Below are 14,555 nucleotides of genomic sequence, written 5' to 3'. Positions count from 1 at the left end.
ATAGTATAAAATAAAAAATAATTACAAAAATTATATTAAAATCACAAAATTATAATAAATAATCTATTTAAAATATTTATAAATTATAATTCAAGTATGAATAATACGAAAAGTATAACATATATCGTAATATATCCGATACGAAATTTTATTGTATCTCTGAAGGAGTAATGAATCTTGAAAGAATTTCGATATTATAATTTAATATTTTTCTTAAAATACTCGTTTTATTTAATATGCTTTCTATTTGAAAGAGAATTTATATAAAAACATAATTAACAGTTTAAATAAGATTCTCTAGCATCATTTATTTTTAAGTTTCAACAAATTAATAAAGTGACACATAATTCACCGTACATTACCATGATAACTAATTATTTGTAAATATTTACTAGCTAATATTGAGCTATTAAATTTTAAGTATTGTATCTCGTAAACGTGGAAAAAATAATATTTAAAAAAATAATTATAAAAAATTATGGACTATTATATATTAAAGACATAACAAAAGTTAATAAATAAATACTTTTTAAATAAAAGATTTATTTAAAAGTAACTATCATAGAAGTCTTAATGGATAACGTGCAATAATTTTTATTTTAGTTATGACATAAAGTACTCCTAACTTAATAATTTATGATTAAGAAAAAAGTAATTTTGAATAGTCAACGATTTATTAAGAAAATTTGGGGATTTACAAGGTTAGTCACATACAATTGCATAAAGTTCTATTAGGCGAGCCCAGTACGCTAGGCGTTGGGCGTGACCGGGGCGTAAGTCTCACGGAACTAAGCCCACACATAAGCCTAAAGGCGTTATACGAGTGCCCCAGGGCGAGTCCCAATTCTGCCTTTTAAAACAATAATTAATTTTTGCTTTAAGGCCATCCTTTTTTGAAGGACAATTGCTTGTCCGTGTGTTCGTAATTTTGAGGTAAGGTCAAGCCTCCTTCTTGTTCTCTTTCTCATGAAAACAACTACACCGAGATCACTCGAAAAATTTATAAAAAAGAAAAAAGAAAAGAGCATGTCATGTATGTTTTTACACATACTTTCTGTCGAAGGGGGAGTGAGTCACATTAAAATTGTCTTCATGTAATCTATACGTCACTAATTCGAACAATAAAAATATAAAATTAGCCAATGATACTTAGGTCAGAATAAGATACATATATCATATTTCCTTGGGAGTCCATTGGTCACAGAAAAATTCCTCTAATAACACAAACATATAAAAGTGTTGGACCACCTTATACTTTTGAAATAAAGAGAAAGATCTTGTGTAAGTTATTGAAACAAATTGCAAAAGTGTGTGTTCTTAGTGCTTTGCTGCAATGCTGGAGAATGTGGTCGTACGAATACAAAGGTAGATGGCCAGGCCAATTCACATATGGTGGTCCATGCAACAACAACAACAACAACAACAACCCAGTATAATCCCACACGTGGGGTCTGAGGAGGGTAATATGTACGCAGACCTTACCCCTACCCCGAAGGGTAGAGAGGCTGTTTCCAGGAGACCCTCGGCTCAAAAAAACAACAGAAGCCGATATATTAGTATCACAAAAATGCATAATAAAATAATAGCGATACAATAGATATGAAATACAGAATACGAAATACGAAAAAGATGGCTGGTATAGTAAAACTAGCAGGTAAAGCCCTGCATCAATAGATGGTGGTCCATGCAATTGTTTGTATATCACATAGTCAGTGGGCGGAATCAGGATTTGAAAAAACGGGTTCTTATTTTACTATCGTACTCATAATTTATCTTACTTATTGGGTTCGCAGTTAAATATTTGTATTTAATGGATTTCCAAATAAACATACAATGCCTAAGCAAAAATACTACATCTGTTCGAACTCATACCTAATACTCTAACTCCGCTCCTGCACACACACACCCATATATATATATATATATGGGTAATTCATTTGTTTATAGGGTTGTACGTAATTTAACGTAAACGATATATACATGCTTGGACCTAAAAGATCTTTTACTAGATATACGTTCAACTTTATGAAGAAAGAAGAGAACAACTTTCGCCATCAATATCTATCCAACTAACTAGTGAAATTAAGCATATAGTTAGTTCCTCCGGTCCACAGTAAGTGATTTTTTAGCCTTTTTTGTGGTTCAAAATAAGTAATTTTTTCAGATTTCAAGAATGATTTAATTATGCTTTTTTTACATTGTCCTTAGAGTAAATAGTATTGGAATACGTGTTAGAAAAGTTAATGTGAAGAGATAGTAAATGTTAATATGGTCAATTTTATTGCTAATTAATGTTAAAAGTTAGATTTCTTAATCTGTGTAAAAACAATTACAAAACCACTTATTTTGGACCGGAGGGCGTATAATTTATCCTGCACAAAAAACCACAAAGTCTAAGTCCTGCTATTTCAAAAGCTTAGTACTAACATATATGATTGTGATGTTACAGGAGATTATCGGAATTAAGAATAGAAGATGGAAAAGATGGCAATGGAATGGCTACATTTTCTAAATGTTGCATTTGCAACATTTTAAATGTGAATATTTGGAGTACCAGTATGATCCCATGGGCTGGGAGGATAGTGCTTACGCAGTCTTGCCCACGAAATCTTTGATAAAGTTTATCACATGTAGATTGTAGTCAAGTTTCTATACTTAATTAACAAGGTTATACTATATACGTCTTTTTTAAAAAAATCATCCGTTATTCGATACTCGCATTGTCGCCCGACTAAATTCGGATTCGTGTCAGGAAGTCCTCCATTGGAGGGTAAAGCTCCCTATTAAAGGCGACTCTATACTCGGGGCTTAAACCCGAGACCTCTGATTAAAGATGGAGTGTTAATCACTCCACCACAAACCCATATTGGTTACTATTAAACGGGTTACATTCCGTCAAAGAACTACCACCTCTATTCCAATTTATGTGACAAAGTTTAACTGATCATAGAGCCTAAGAAAAAAAAGATTATTTTTGAAACTTGTGGTCTTAAACTTGTCATAACGGTTATATGGTTATAAAAATTTGTCACTAGCGAAAAAAATTTAAAAAATTAATTTCCAAATTTAAAATGCTATTATTTTTTCTAATATATTTAAAAAAATATTGCAACATAAACTGAAATGGAGAAGTAATATTAAGACCAATAAAAAATTATAAGTGCTCAAATGTCGAAAAGAATGTGAAGTTTCTTGCATCACATCTAAACAGTGCCGATCCCTCCCACGCAGCATATAATATCAAAAACAATAGGTTAATTGAAATTTTCTCATTAAAGAAAAACAATGTAGACATTAAATAAAGTTTTACAAATTACAAAATATATAAGAAACAAATAGAACAATAAAAGGGTCTTTTATTAATTAATAATACTCACACGCTAGAACACCTTGAGTTCTAACTTGTCTTCAATTCAACATATAGTAGAATCTCAATCTCAGAAGGTGAAGTTCTTTATTTTTGGCATTGCAGCCCTATGGATTATATGCTTTTCTGCATTCTGCATATAGGAATGAAAGCAAATAATTAAAACTAGGAAATATATAGAAAAAAGCAGAGATTATATTCGCCAAACATATCCCGTACAGTCATAACGTGATCAGTGGCAGAACCAGAAATTTATATAAGGGATTCGAAAAAATTAATAGAATTCTATAGTTCGGATTTAAACTTGTAAGTTAAAGCAACTTTGAAATTCCATTTACCACTACACTAGAATTTTTCCTTTTGTCAAGGCGATTCAATGGTTTATATATGACTAAAATTTTGATTTTAACCTATTTACACAACATAATTATTTGACAAAGGAGATTCGAACGAACCGCTTTCCCTCTTATTATCTCCACCTGCCCTCTAAACATGGGCATACCATACTACTAAACTATGCCCTAGGGCTGAACTCAATACTGAAATTAAGTTACCACAATACGTCAATACCATGCCAATTTTGAAAAATGAATGTAATGGTCACATGTTAATTCGAATGATGTTTTCAATCAAGAATATACTATGGACAGTTGCCTTTCCTAGGTACTTGTGTACGTAATTTTTGTTAATATTATTATTAGGGGTTCCTCTGATGGTAAGCAACCCTCACTTCCAACTGAGAGGTTGTGAGTTCGAGTCTCCCCAAGAGCAAGATGGGAAGTTCTTGGAGGGAAGGATGTCAGGGGTCTATTTGGAAACAGTCTCTCTACCCTAGGGTAGGGGTAAGGTCTGCGTACACACTACCCTCCCCAGACCCCACTAAGTGGAATTATACTGGGTTGTTGTTGTTGTTGTTGTTGTTGTTGTTGTACTATTATTAGTGCATAGAAGGTAAACTCGTTTTTTGACATGCATAGCTAAGATAACTTGTTTGTGGAAGTAGAAGTACTAACAAAAATGCATCACAGTCCCAGAAAATTCGGTAGGTAGTATGTGTTAGAAGCGTGTGATTATCTTATTTAAAAATTTAAATTTTTAGAGAAAGAGCATGCTTAAATTCTTTTTGATAATTGGGTGGTGAGATTTGAACCCAAGATCTCTGGCTATTCAAATAATATATTGAAGTGTGTGCCTATTTCATCAAAACCAATTAATTAAAGCTTAAGTTATTAGAGGTAACTAGCATAGTTTAATGATTACGTATTTAATATTGTTGTCTTTGTAGATACTCCTTCTGTGTCGTGTTTTTCTTTACACATCCCTTAAGAAATATTAATTAGGAAAGTGATTAGACTATTATACTCTTATTTATATCTTAAGCTAAAATCTCTCTTCATTAAATATTTATTCTATTTATGTATTATCTCTATCTTCAAGAACAATTATTACTAAGAGTAAAAAAGGAAAAAAATAATTAATTTTGTCTTGAACTTTTGTAACGACTCGGCCGGTTGTTTCGAGAGTTGTAGCCCCATCCCCCTATTTATTGCTCATTTTGTGCTTTATAGCTGTTATGTGACTTGCCGAGTTAGTCGGTTCGAGTCCGCGGAGATTTCGAAATGAATTGAGACACATAGTCTCAAGGTTGAGCGCTTAAATTGGATTGGTTGACCGGATGTTGACTTATGGGTAAACAGCTCCAAAATAGAGTTTTGATGGTTCCGTTAGCTCCGTTAGATGATTTTAGACTTAAGAGCGTGTTCGGATTGTGATTTGGAGGTCCGTAGTTGAATTAGGCTTGAAATGGCAAAAAATTGAATTTTTGGAAAATTTGACCGAAGTGGACTTTTTGGTATCGGGGTCGGATTCCGATTTAGGAAGTTGAAGCAGGTCTGTGGTGTCATTTGTGACTTGTGTGCAAAATCCGAGGCCAATCAGACGTGATTTGATAGGTTTCGGCATCGTATGTAGAAGTTGGAATTCCTTAATTTTCATTAGGCTTGAATTGGGTGCGATTTATATTTTTAATGTTATTTGATGTAATTTGAAGGTTCGACTAGGTTCATATCATATTTTAGGACAAGTTGGTATGTTTAGTTGAGGTATCAGGGGCCTCGGGGTTGATCTCGGATGTTTAACGGATCGAAAATGAGACTTGGTGTATGGCTGAAGTAGGGAGTCCGCTGGTGTAATCGCACACGCGGAGCTTTGATCGCATGTGCGAGTTGAGGAGCGCAAATGCAGCCAAGATTGGGGAGGATTGTGGGCGCAGGTGCGGCGTGGTGGGCGTAGAAGCGGAGTGTGCACAGGTGCAATGGGAATTCCGAACCTGCAATTGCGCAGATGCGAGGGAAAGGATCGCAGAAGCGGAGGCCCACCTCCGGTGGTTCACCACAGAAGTGGAATTTTGGTCGCTTCTGCGACACCGCAGAAGCAATTAAGTGTCCCAGATGCGAAAATGCTGGACAGAACATTTAAATTCAAAGGTTCGCGATTTTTCTTCATTTTGAACATTTCATGCTCGGGATTGGGCGATTTTTGAGAGGATTTTCGAGGAATTTCTTGAGGTAACTCACTTGTGCTCATTTTATTCAATAATCTTATTTCCCCATTGATTTTTCCACCTAGATTGTGTGGTTTTGAGGTGAAATTGAGGGGTTGAGGTTAGAAATTTGGAGAGTTTGATTTGGGAATGTGAGTGACGATTTGGTGTCGGATTATGGTAAATTTGGTATGGTTGGACTCGTGGTATGAATAGGCTTTCGGGTTTTGTAACTTTTATTGAATTTCGAGACGTGGGCCTGGGAGACGACTTTTGAGTTGACTTTTGACTTTTGATTAAGAGTTTAGTATTTTCTTATGCAATTGATTGCTTTAGCCCGTGTTGATTGTATCGATTGTTTGTGGCTAGATTCGAGGCATTCGGTGGCCATTTCGCGAGGCAAAGGTGTGTCGGAGTAGAGATTTGCTCGGATTGAGGTAAATAACATTTCTAAACTTAGTCTTGAGGGTTCTAAACCCGACTTTATGTGTTATATGATTGGTGTTGAGGTGACGCACATGCCAAGTAACGGGCGTGCGGGTATGCACCGTGAGAACTGTGACCTGGTCGATCCCATGGAATTGTATAGCTGATTTATCTTGTTGATATCCATGTTTTCATCATGTGATAAAGTAATTGAGCTGACAATCATGTTAGAAATCATATTTAGGCTATATGTTGGTACTGTTGGGACCCATAGTGGTCTTTTCTTGTTGTTGATTTATTGATTATATTAAAATTTTGTACTAAGTCATATTTATTCATTGCATATCATATCTCATTTTTTGTTGCTAATTATTGATATATCATATCATCATTTTGGGCTAGTTTTATGACATTGTGAGCCCGAGAGAGAGCGAGAGAGAGAGAGAGAGAGAGAGAGAGAGGCGCGCTTGGGCTGAAGGAGCCCCCCGGAGTCTGTACAAGCCCTATCCAGTACGGAGTGACTGACTGTCAGTTGATGTGTGTGTGTGTATGTATGTATATATATATATATATATATATATATATATATATATATATATATATATATATATATATATATAGTATACTAGTATAGAATGTTCTGAGAGTGTGAGTACATGAGGCTTTCAGCCTGGTTCATCACATACAACATGTGCATTGGCATGTAGATGTAGAGAAATTATATTCCTCATATCATTCAGAATTGATCTATCTTACTTGTATTGAGTTTAACTATTGACTTGAAAGTATGTCTACATTTCAGTAGTTTTATTTTTATATTGAATTGTACATGCTAAGGTCGTCACTACCTTTCAGTCCAAAGGTTAGATTTGTTACTTATTGAGTTGGTTGTACTCACGCTACACCCTGCACCTCGTGTGCAGATCCAAGTGCTTTCAGCCACGGCAGTTGCTGAGTTGTAGAGTCCGGATTTTCGAAAACTATCGAGTAGCAGCTTGGCGTTCGCAGACCTTGACTCTCCCTCCTTATCTTCAATTTTATGCTTCAGTTTTATTACCTAGATGGTGTATTAGACTATGTCTTTATGTAGATGCTCATGTACTCGGTGTCGCCCCGTTTTTGGGAGAGATTTTGTGTTGAGTTATGGTTTCTTATTATGTTTTTAAAAGGTTTTTCTTAAATTTAACTGCTTCTGTATTTTTCAAAGCTTTAAAATGTCGGAAATGTCTGAGTAGCCGGCTTTCCTAGTTCTATGATAAGCGCCATCCCGACGAGTTGGTTTTGGATCGTGACAACTTTTAAAGTAACAAATAATTTGAGATAACTATTTTTAGTAACCATGACTGTTAATATAAGACGAAGAGAGTAACATGAAAGTCTGCTTTTGGGTTAAGAGAAAAAGAAGGATTGAATAATGGTTACCTCACTAGCACCAAGTTTAGCTTGATTCTTGGTCTCCAGCGTGAGCCCAAAGTGAATGTGAGGGAAGTGTGCCCACTAAACAAAAGATAGCTAAATCAGTAATTACCATTTAACAAACCCTCATAAGAAGTAAAGCAGCCAAAAAGAAATTTTTTAAGAGAAGATACAATGAAATTTGTCAATTTTATAAAACTCAATAGAAAAAAAAAATCAAGAGTGCATAGTGCTTGTTCCTAGATAGCAGCTGTTGATGAACTGCCCAATAGACAGACAAAAGTGAGGTGTCTTGGATATAGAATCTTTTAATTTTTCGAAATAAAATTTACATATTTGAAAACTATCTAAAAAATACTATAAGTCACAATAATATTAATAATTTTAAAAATCAAAAAAGCATATGAAAAAATTAGTTCAAAGTTTGATTTATTTGAGTCTTGAAATTCGAACACCTTCACAGAGACGAAGGAAGTAATATAAATTGTCAAGTTTCTAAGGTTTTGCACTTACATTTTTTGCAGCAGTACTAAATGCTTCCCTATGAGTGATATCTGGATTATTAGCCTTGATCCTCTGAATTTCCTCTCTGCACATTTAGCCAATTTTATGCATACACAACAAATTTCCTTATAATAAACACACATTTAATAAATATATTTTAAACTAATTAATTAATAAAGACACATGAGCTGCCTTACTTTATGAACTGGTTATATGCAGAAGGTACTCGCTGCCTCTTCTCAGGTGCTGAAAAAGAAAACACACAAATAATTAGTTTCGCTAAATAAAAATAACTTAAGGATTTAACGTATGTTCACATAGCGTAGCAATTTTTTTTTACACGATCAGTATATTTTAACATGTTATAGCAGGTAACGTACGCCGATTTACAATCCTCTCCTCACGAGGATTATTTGTGAGGGATGGTCGGACTGCCATATTCCTGCTGTTGCATTTGGATGACGAACCAAAATCTATTTTGTATTCAGGAGGAGTGTAGTTGGCCACCTGAAATTAATTTACTCACAAAAATAAAGAAGAATATGAGAAGAAATAATCAGCCAAAACAAAAGAAAATTGCTAAAGAGTGATTAATTTTTGTGAATTTAAATTATTTATGAAAGACCAAAAGATAACATGACAAGATTGAAGTGACTGAATAAATTTAGAATGTTAAAGACTAAAGATAGACAGTTATTGTTGAGATCCAAGAAGGAATATATGGGAAAACCAAAAATGCTAGTTTTGACCTTTTGGGCAGTGTTTCCACATTAGAGGACAAAAAAATCCTGACGGAAAACAAATTATTAAAGAAAAAAACAACCTCAAAAATATTTCATATCAATCAATTCAAATCAATTAAAAAGCAGCTCCCAAGAAAATTGTATACCTTGAAATATGGAGTATATAAGATGTTCGAGGCGGATCCACAATTTAAACTTTAAATAAATTTTTTAAATTCTAAATAAATAATAATTAGCATATATTAAATAATTTTCTTAATACAAATACATAATTTTAATCAAAACAATTGAATTCAGCCCGCACTAGAATTCTAGGTCAAGGACCAAAAAGAATTGAAAATAAAATACTAGCAGAGGCAGATGTAGTGTAATAACGACATGTTCAATTGAAACCATAACTTTCGACGCGAAGTAAAAATTTATTAAAATTGTAAAAATAATAGATATGAACCCACAACGTTAAAATATAATGTGCTCAATGTTAAAAATATTAAAATTGAACCCATAGAATTTAAATCCTGAATCGGCCTCTCAATACTAGTCTACATAGAATGTAGGTATTGGTTGTGGTGGCTGTTAGATTCTAACCAAAAAGTTGATTTAATAACTCGATATTCTGAGTATTAATGTCTGTATATTTATGTTCTTGAAAGAAGCAAAACCTAGAAACCCTAGATTTCAGAAGCCTATATATACAAATTAAAAACATAACGCCCACAATTTGAGCTGCAACAAATTAAACTGTTTTATTTTGGATTTTGACCTGATGAAGATGATGAGTGTGACTTTGCCAGGAGGAGGAAGAAGAAGACTGAAATGCAGCAGCCATATTTACAGTCCACATATTTGTGCAGTGTCCACATCGAACTGTCACTATATCAAACAAGTTGCTGCATGGTACACTCACCTGCAATAATATATCAAACCCCATTAATATAATAACATCAAAAAGAAATCAAACAAAATAATTTATTTTTTAAAAAAAATTAGGAGTCATGTAAAACTCAGCAATTTCAGACTTTAATCTTGAAGATCTAGTCACAAGTGAGTGATGGTCTCAAGGAATGTGATATTATCATATTATATGTTTTAAAATTTTCTCTGCGTATAATGTATCTTGATTTCAGCAACAAATAATGAATTCAGTTGAACTCACAGAACCCTCTATGTTCGTCTTTTGAGCTTAGGGAGAAGGCCATTTAGGGTGGAAGGGAAAGGTCTAAATCTTGAGATCTCTTCCCAAAATTGTACCAAAAAAGAATGAGAGAAAGTTCTTATATTCACCCAACTACAATGGGACTAAGCTTCCCCTTTGTCTCTCTTCTTTAGCTAATGACGAAGCAAATTCCTAAAGTCAAAGTAATCAATGAAAGCATCAATTTTTTCCGTTCAAGAAATTGCCAAAAAACGAGGTAGTGAAAATGTAAGCTACATCGTTCGTGCCCATATGACTCCTTTATGGAGTAAATATCAAGATCTAAGACGTGAACACAATCTGAAAAAGAGAATTCTACCCGTAACATCTATGTCAGTCATATTTTAAAGCTTAGTAAGATTCTAAAGAAACCCTAAAGGAACAATTTGGAGTCCTTCAGGACAACCCAGTTGGTTTGGAGGAGTTATCCATAGTGATGACCTGAGATCGATCCACCCTCAATACCTTCTAGGTCTGAGTCTGTCACATAGCGCTTGCCTAATGCGGTTTACATCCCTTGTGTGGTTTGCAAGCTATTACACAGTGGAGATTTACTCAGTGCGCACAGAGTGCTCACCCGAAGGGCAGAGGCTATAGCGGCTGCGGGTTTTCCTGGGTTCCAAAAAAAAAAAAAATTGGTTTTCTTCAAGGGGTTGAGCTTCCAAGAAAATGGTCAAAAACTGAGAACTTAAAATCATTTGAATGAAACCATTAACAAAGAAAATCTCTTTTCTGATAACACACTAAAGAGTAGTACTACTTTGTTAGCTTGCCTGTTAGTGCATTCTTTTCAGTAAAGAGAAAGGTACAACACAGAGAAATAAGAAAAATCTAAGGAGTGGAAGGACACTTCTTGATCATAATTATTTTCTTTTATTTGTATTTTTTTGAATTTAGATAAACATAAAATCAACAGAGACATTCAGTGTTTCAGGTATCACTTTCTTTGAGTACTGCAAAAGATCAAAGAATGCAAAAAAAAAAAAAAGAGATACCTATGGATTGAGACTTGACTTTTGAAAGCAAAAACAAGTGAGAAAACCTATAGATTTCTGTATAATACCACCAAAATAACCAATCTCTCTGAATTACAAATCAGCTTTATTCAACTAGTAAAAAGACATAAAATAAAGTAACTTTACACACACACACACACATATGATAAATAAAAAAACATGCATATTAGTAACACTAGAGAGATAGAGATATATACTGCAAGAACAATATTGCAAAAGTTGCAAGGGATATAGCAGAGTTGCTCAGAATTAGTAGAATCAATGCAGGTTGCCATTTTTATTGGAGGACTTGTATCTTAAGGGAAGAACAAAGAAAATGATGAGAATAAATTAAGAAAAAGGGAAGAAGAAATAACCAAATATATAGAGATCAAAAATAAGGGGAGACAGTCCTTTACTCCCTCTTGGAAGCACAAAGGTAAAAGCAAACACTAAAGAGAATAGGCTTTTATTCTCTCTCTAGTCTATTGCTTTTCTTTTTTTTCCTTTATTTTTTGGTTATTTCCCACTCGGTGACTCTATACACAGGACTCGAACCACAAATCTTTAGTTAAGAATGAAGGAGTATATAATTACTACCAGCATAACCTTGTTGGTTAGTATATTGCTTTCAAAATGCGCTATGTCCACAAAGGTAATTAAAGTAGGTGTATAAAAAAACACATACTTCCTCCATTCCAGTTTATGTTATCTTATTTTCTTTTTAGTTTGTTAAAGAAATTTTCTTTTCTATATGCGAAATGATTTAACTTAAACTTCTCATATTACACTAAATAACTAGTACTTCCTCTGTTTCAAATTAGATGAAGTACTTTCATTTTTAGTTTGTTCCAAAATAAATGACACATTTCTAAATTTGAAAATAATTCAACTTTAAACTCTTTATTTTACCCAATTTACCCTTAATGAGAAGCTTTTATAACCACACAAATGTCATGGCCCCACAAAACTTTTACCCCTCAAGCTTTTACGACCACAAGTTTCAAAATTTTTTTTTCTTAACTCCGTGCAAAGTCAAACTAGCTGATCTAAATTGAAACGGAGGGAGTAGTATTTATAGCCAGTGGCATATCCAAGTTGAGGGATATGGGTTCACGTGAACCCATACTCCTCTTCAGAAACCATGTATAACAATGTTATATTTCTTCAAAATTACTTAAATATATGTGTGTGAGATCTTGGCCTTTGATGAAGATGAACTGATATACTGGCATTCTCTTCCAATTTCGTATCTCATGCTCAAAGACTCTTATGGTGCAATTTATACATTATTGGGTGTACATCTACAAGTGAAATTGGCAGTTCAAATTCCACTCTAAACAGTCTTATTTTCGGCACGGAGTATAAATATATATGTGAAAATTACTACAATTTCAAAAGGAAAATAATTTTCAACCTATAATTTCAACGGTGTAGTGGGTTCATGGTAAGAACTAAAGTTAAATCCATCAAATATAAATTCTAAATCCACCTCTTCACAATAGTGCACCCATCCTCTTGATATCCTGGATCCACCTCTGTTTATAGCCACATAAATATTGTGATATGTGTAAGACAATACAAGTTCAAAAGTGTTATATATAACCATAATACAAATGTTACGATATGCTTAAAACCATAAATTTTAAAAGTCTTCTTCCTCATATTGAGGAGAACATTGTGTCGTAGAGAAGGATCTTTTACAAAGATCGGCAAAGTGCGAAGGTAGCTGGGAGCTAAGATTCTGCTCGTGAGTGTAATAGTATAGGCCTACCCGACTATAAAACCGACTCGTATAACAGAGACAAAAGTCTGCCTAAGATTCTGCTCGTGAGTGTAATGGTATAGGCCTACCCGACTATAAAACCGACTCATATAACAGAGACAAAAGTCTGCCACAGTGATTCGAGATGATTTTTTTCCTATAAGAGTAGGCTTGATAAAAGCTCAAAAATGAAAGAAGATATAATATTTTGGACAATCACAACCATTTCTTAACCAAGCAAACTGAAGTGTGATTATGTAAATTATCACTATCCTTTAATCCCTTTAGTCCCAACATATTCTGTAATATATATTGAGATTCATTGTAAAAAGAATATAATTTTCTGTAATTCTCTTATCCAAACAAAATATAAAAATAAAATTAGGTTAGTTCAATTCAATAGTGCCTACGGCAATAAGAAAATTGGTGAATAGGAAAAAGCAAAAAGTTACTGCAAAATACTGCTAGCTGTTATAGAGGATATTAATCCCATATAATATCCGGTTCATAAAAAACCGGGTTTTGAGGAATTAATGTGGGCTTCTTTTTCAGAAGTGTCAGATATTGGCCAAACAAGGGTTAGGGTTTTGTTGGGAACTTGGGAGGATGAGGAAGAGAAGGTTTTGGCTGTATTATGCTACCAATCCACACAATAAGTCAAGAAGAAGAAAAGAAGTCTTTTTTTTTTTTTTAAATTTAACATACATACACGATATCAAAGTAAAAAGAAATTTATATTATCGGTGTTAATGGCGGAGTCAAGAATTTATATAAGTGGATTAACAAAAATACTAAAATATGCTACTTAAAATTTGAACCGATAATTTAAAATTCTTCTTGACACTACTAGAAATTCGGCCAAAACTGACCGCGGGAAATCAATTGACTTTAGTATTATTTTCTTGGAGAACTCAAGAATAAACTTTCTCTCTCTAGAATGAATTTTCCTCTCAGGTAACACTAAAAATGACGAGGAAAACGTAGAATGGAGGGGGAGGGCAACAACGTCAGGTAGGAAATTCAAGCAATCAACCGAGGAACTATGGAATTCCACAATCTGCGGATGCGAAAAAGACGAGAAACATCAACGCGATTCAAGGAATTGTGCCGTCAGGTTTAAGCCAAGGATCTAAGATGACTACAAGGAACTCAATGATGACTTCAATTGCTTTAATGAAGTCTCCTATGGCACCGTTGAAGACTCCACAAATGGCGGAGAAATCAGGGGGATCATGGGCAGATAGGGTGGAAGCAAAATTGACGAAAAATAATGAGGTGAGTAAGGAGAAACTAAGCACGAAAACAAGTTCATGGAGCAAAATTGTGGGAACAGCACCAGAAGTGGAAGGATTAGATCTCAATTGTGAGGAAATATCAGGAGAAAATGTGAAAATTACTATGGAAGACATCAATGATGAAATTATTTTCTGGAAATCAGCAGTAATATGTTATGTATTGGGATCCAACCCTCCGTTGGCTGTAATTGATGGATACTTTTGTAGAATTTGGGGAGGGCTTGGTATTGATAAGATTGCGCAAGTCAATAGAGGTGTGTATCTGGCGCGATTTCACACAATTGATAGCAGAAGCAAAGTCATTGAG

At 34.0% G+C, this 14,555-nt stretch overlaps 1 protein-coding gene across 1 annotated transcript; it reads right to left on the bottom strand.

The window, feature by feature from the left end:
- Positions 1-3,254: 3,254 nt before the first annotated feature.
- On the bottom strand, positions 3,255-11,629 carry LOC104214125 (axial regulator YABBY 5-like). The gene is made up of 7 exons (XM_009763750.2): positions 11,407-11,629; positions 9,762-9,905; positions 8,636-8,762; positions 8,453-8,501; positions 8,265-8,340; positions 7,758-7,832; positions 3,255-3,500 (listed from the first exon to the last, which is right to left on the bottom strand). The coding sequence occupies exons 1-7, from the start codon at positions 11,482-11,484 to the stop codon at positions 3,438-3,440; spliced, it is 612 nt and encodes a 203-aa protein (XP_009762052.1). The 5' UTR covers positions 11,485-11,629; the 3' UTR covers positions 3,255-3,437.
- Between the last annotated feature and the right edge of the window lie 2,926 nt (positions 11,630-14,555).

The sequence above is a fragment of the Nicotiana sylvestris genome, chromosome 6 (assembly GCF_000393655.2).
Source record: "Nicotiana sylvestris chromosome 6, ASM39365v2, whole genome shotgun sequence".
Taxonomy (NCBI): domain Eukaryota; kingdom Viridiplantae; phylum Streptophyta; class Magnoliopsida; order Solanales; family Solanaceae; genus Nicotiana; species Nicotiana sylvestris.
Note: the sequence above shows the minus strand (reverse complement) of the source record. Positions and strands in the feature narration are given on the sequence as shown.

What these genes read in the sequence shown, in the direction of transcription:
- LOC104214125 (XM_009763750.2), bottom strand. Translation starts at nt 11,484, where the DNA reads ATGGCAACCTGCATTGATTCTACTAATTCTGAGCAACTCTGCTATATC. An exon ending in TTTGCAATATTGTTCTTGCA is followed by an intron (nt 9,906 to 11,406) that starts GTATATATCTCT and finishes ATATTATTGCAG; the next exon opens with GTGAGTGTACCATGCAGCAA. An exon ending in GCATATAACCAGTTCATAAA is followed by an intron (nt 8,341 to 8,452) that starts GTAAGGCAGCTC and finishes CTAAATGTGCAG; the next exon opens with AGAGGAAATTCAGAGGATCA.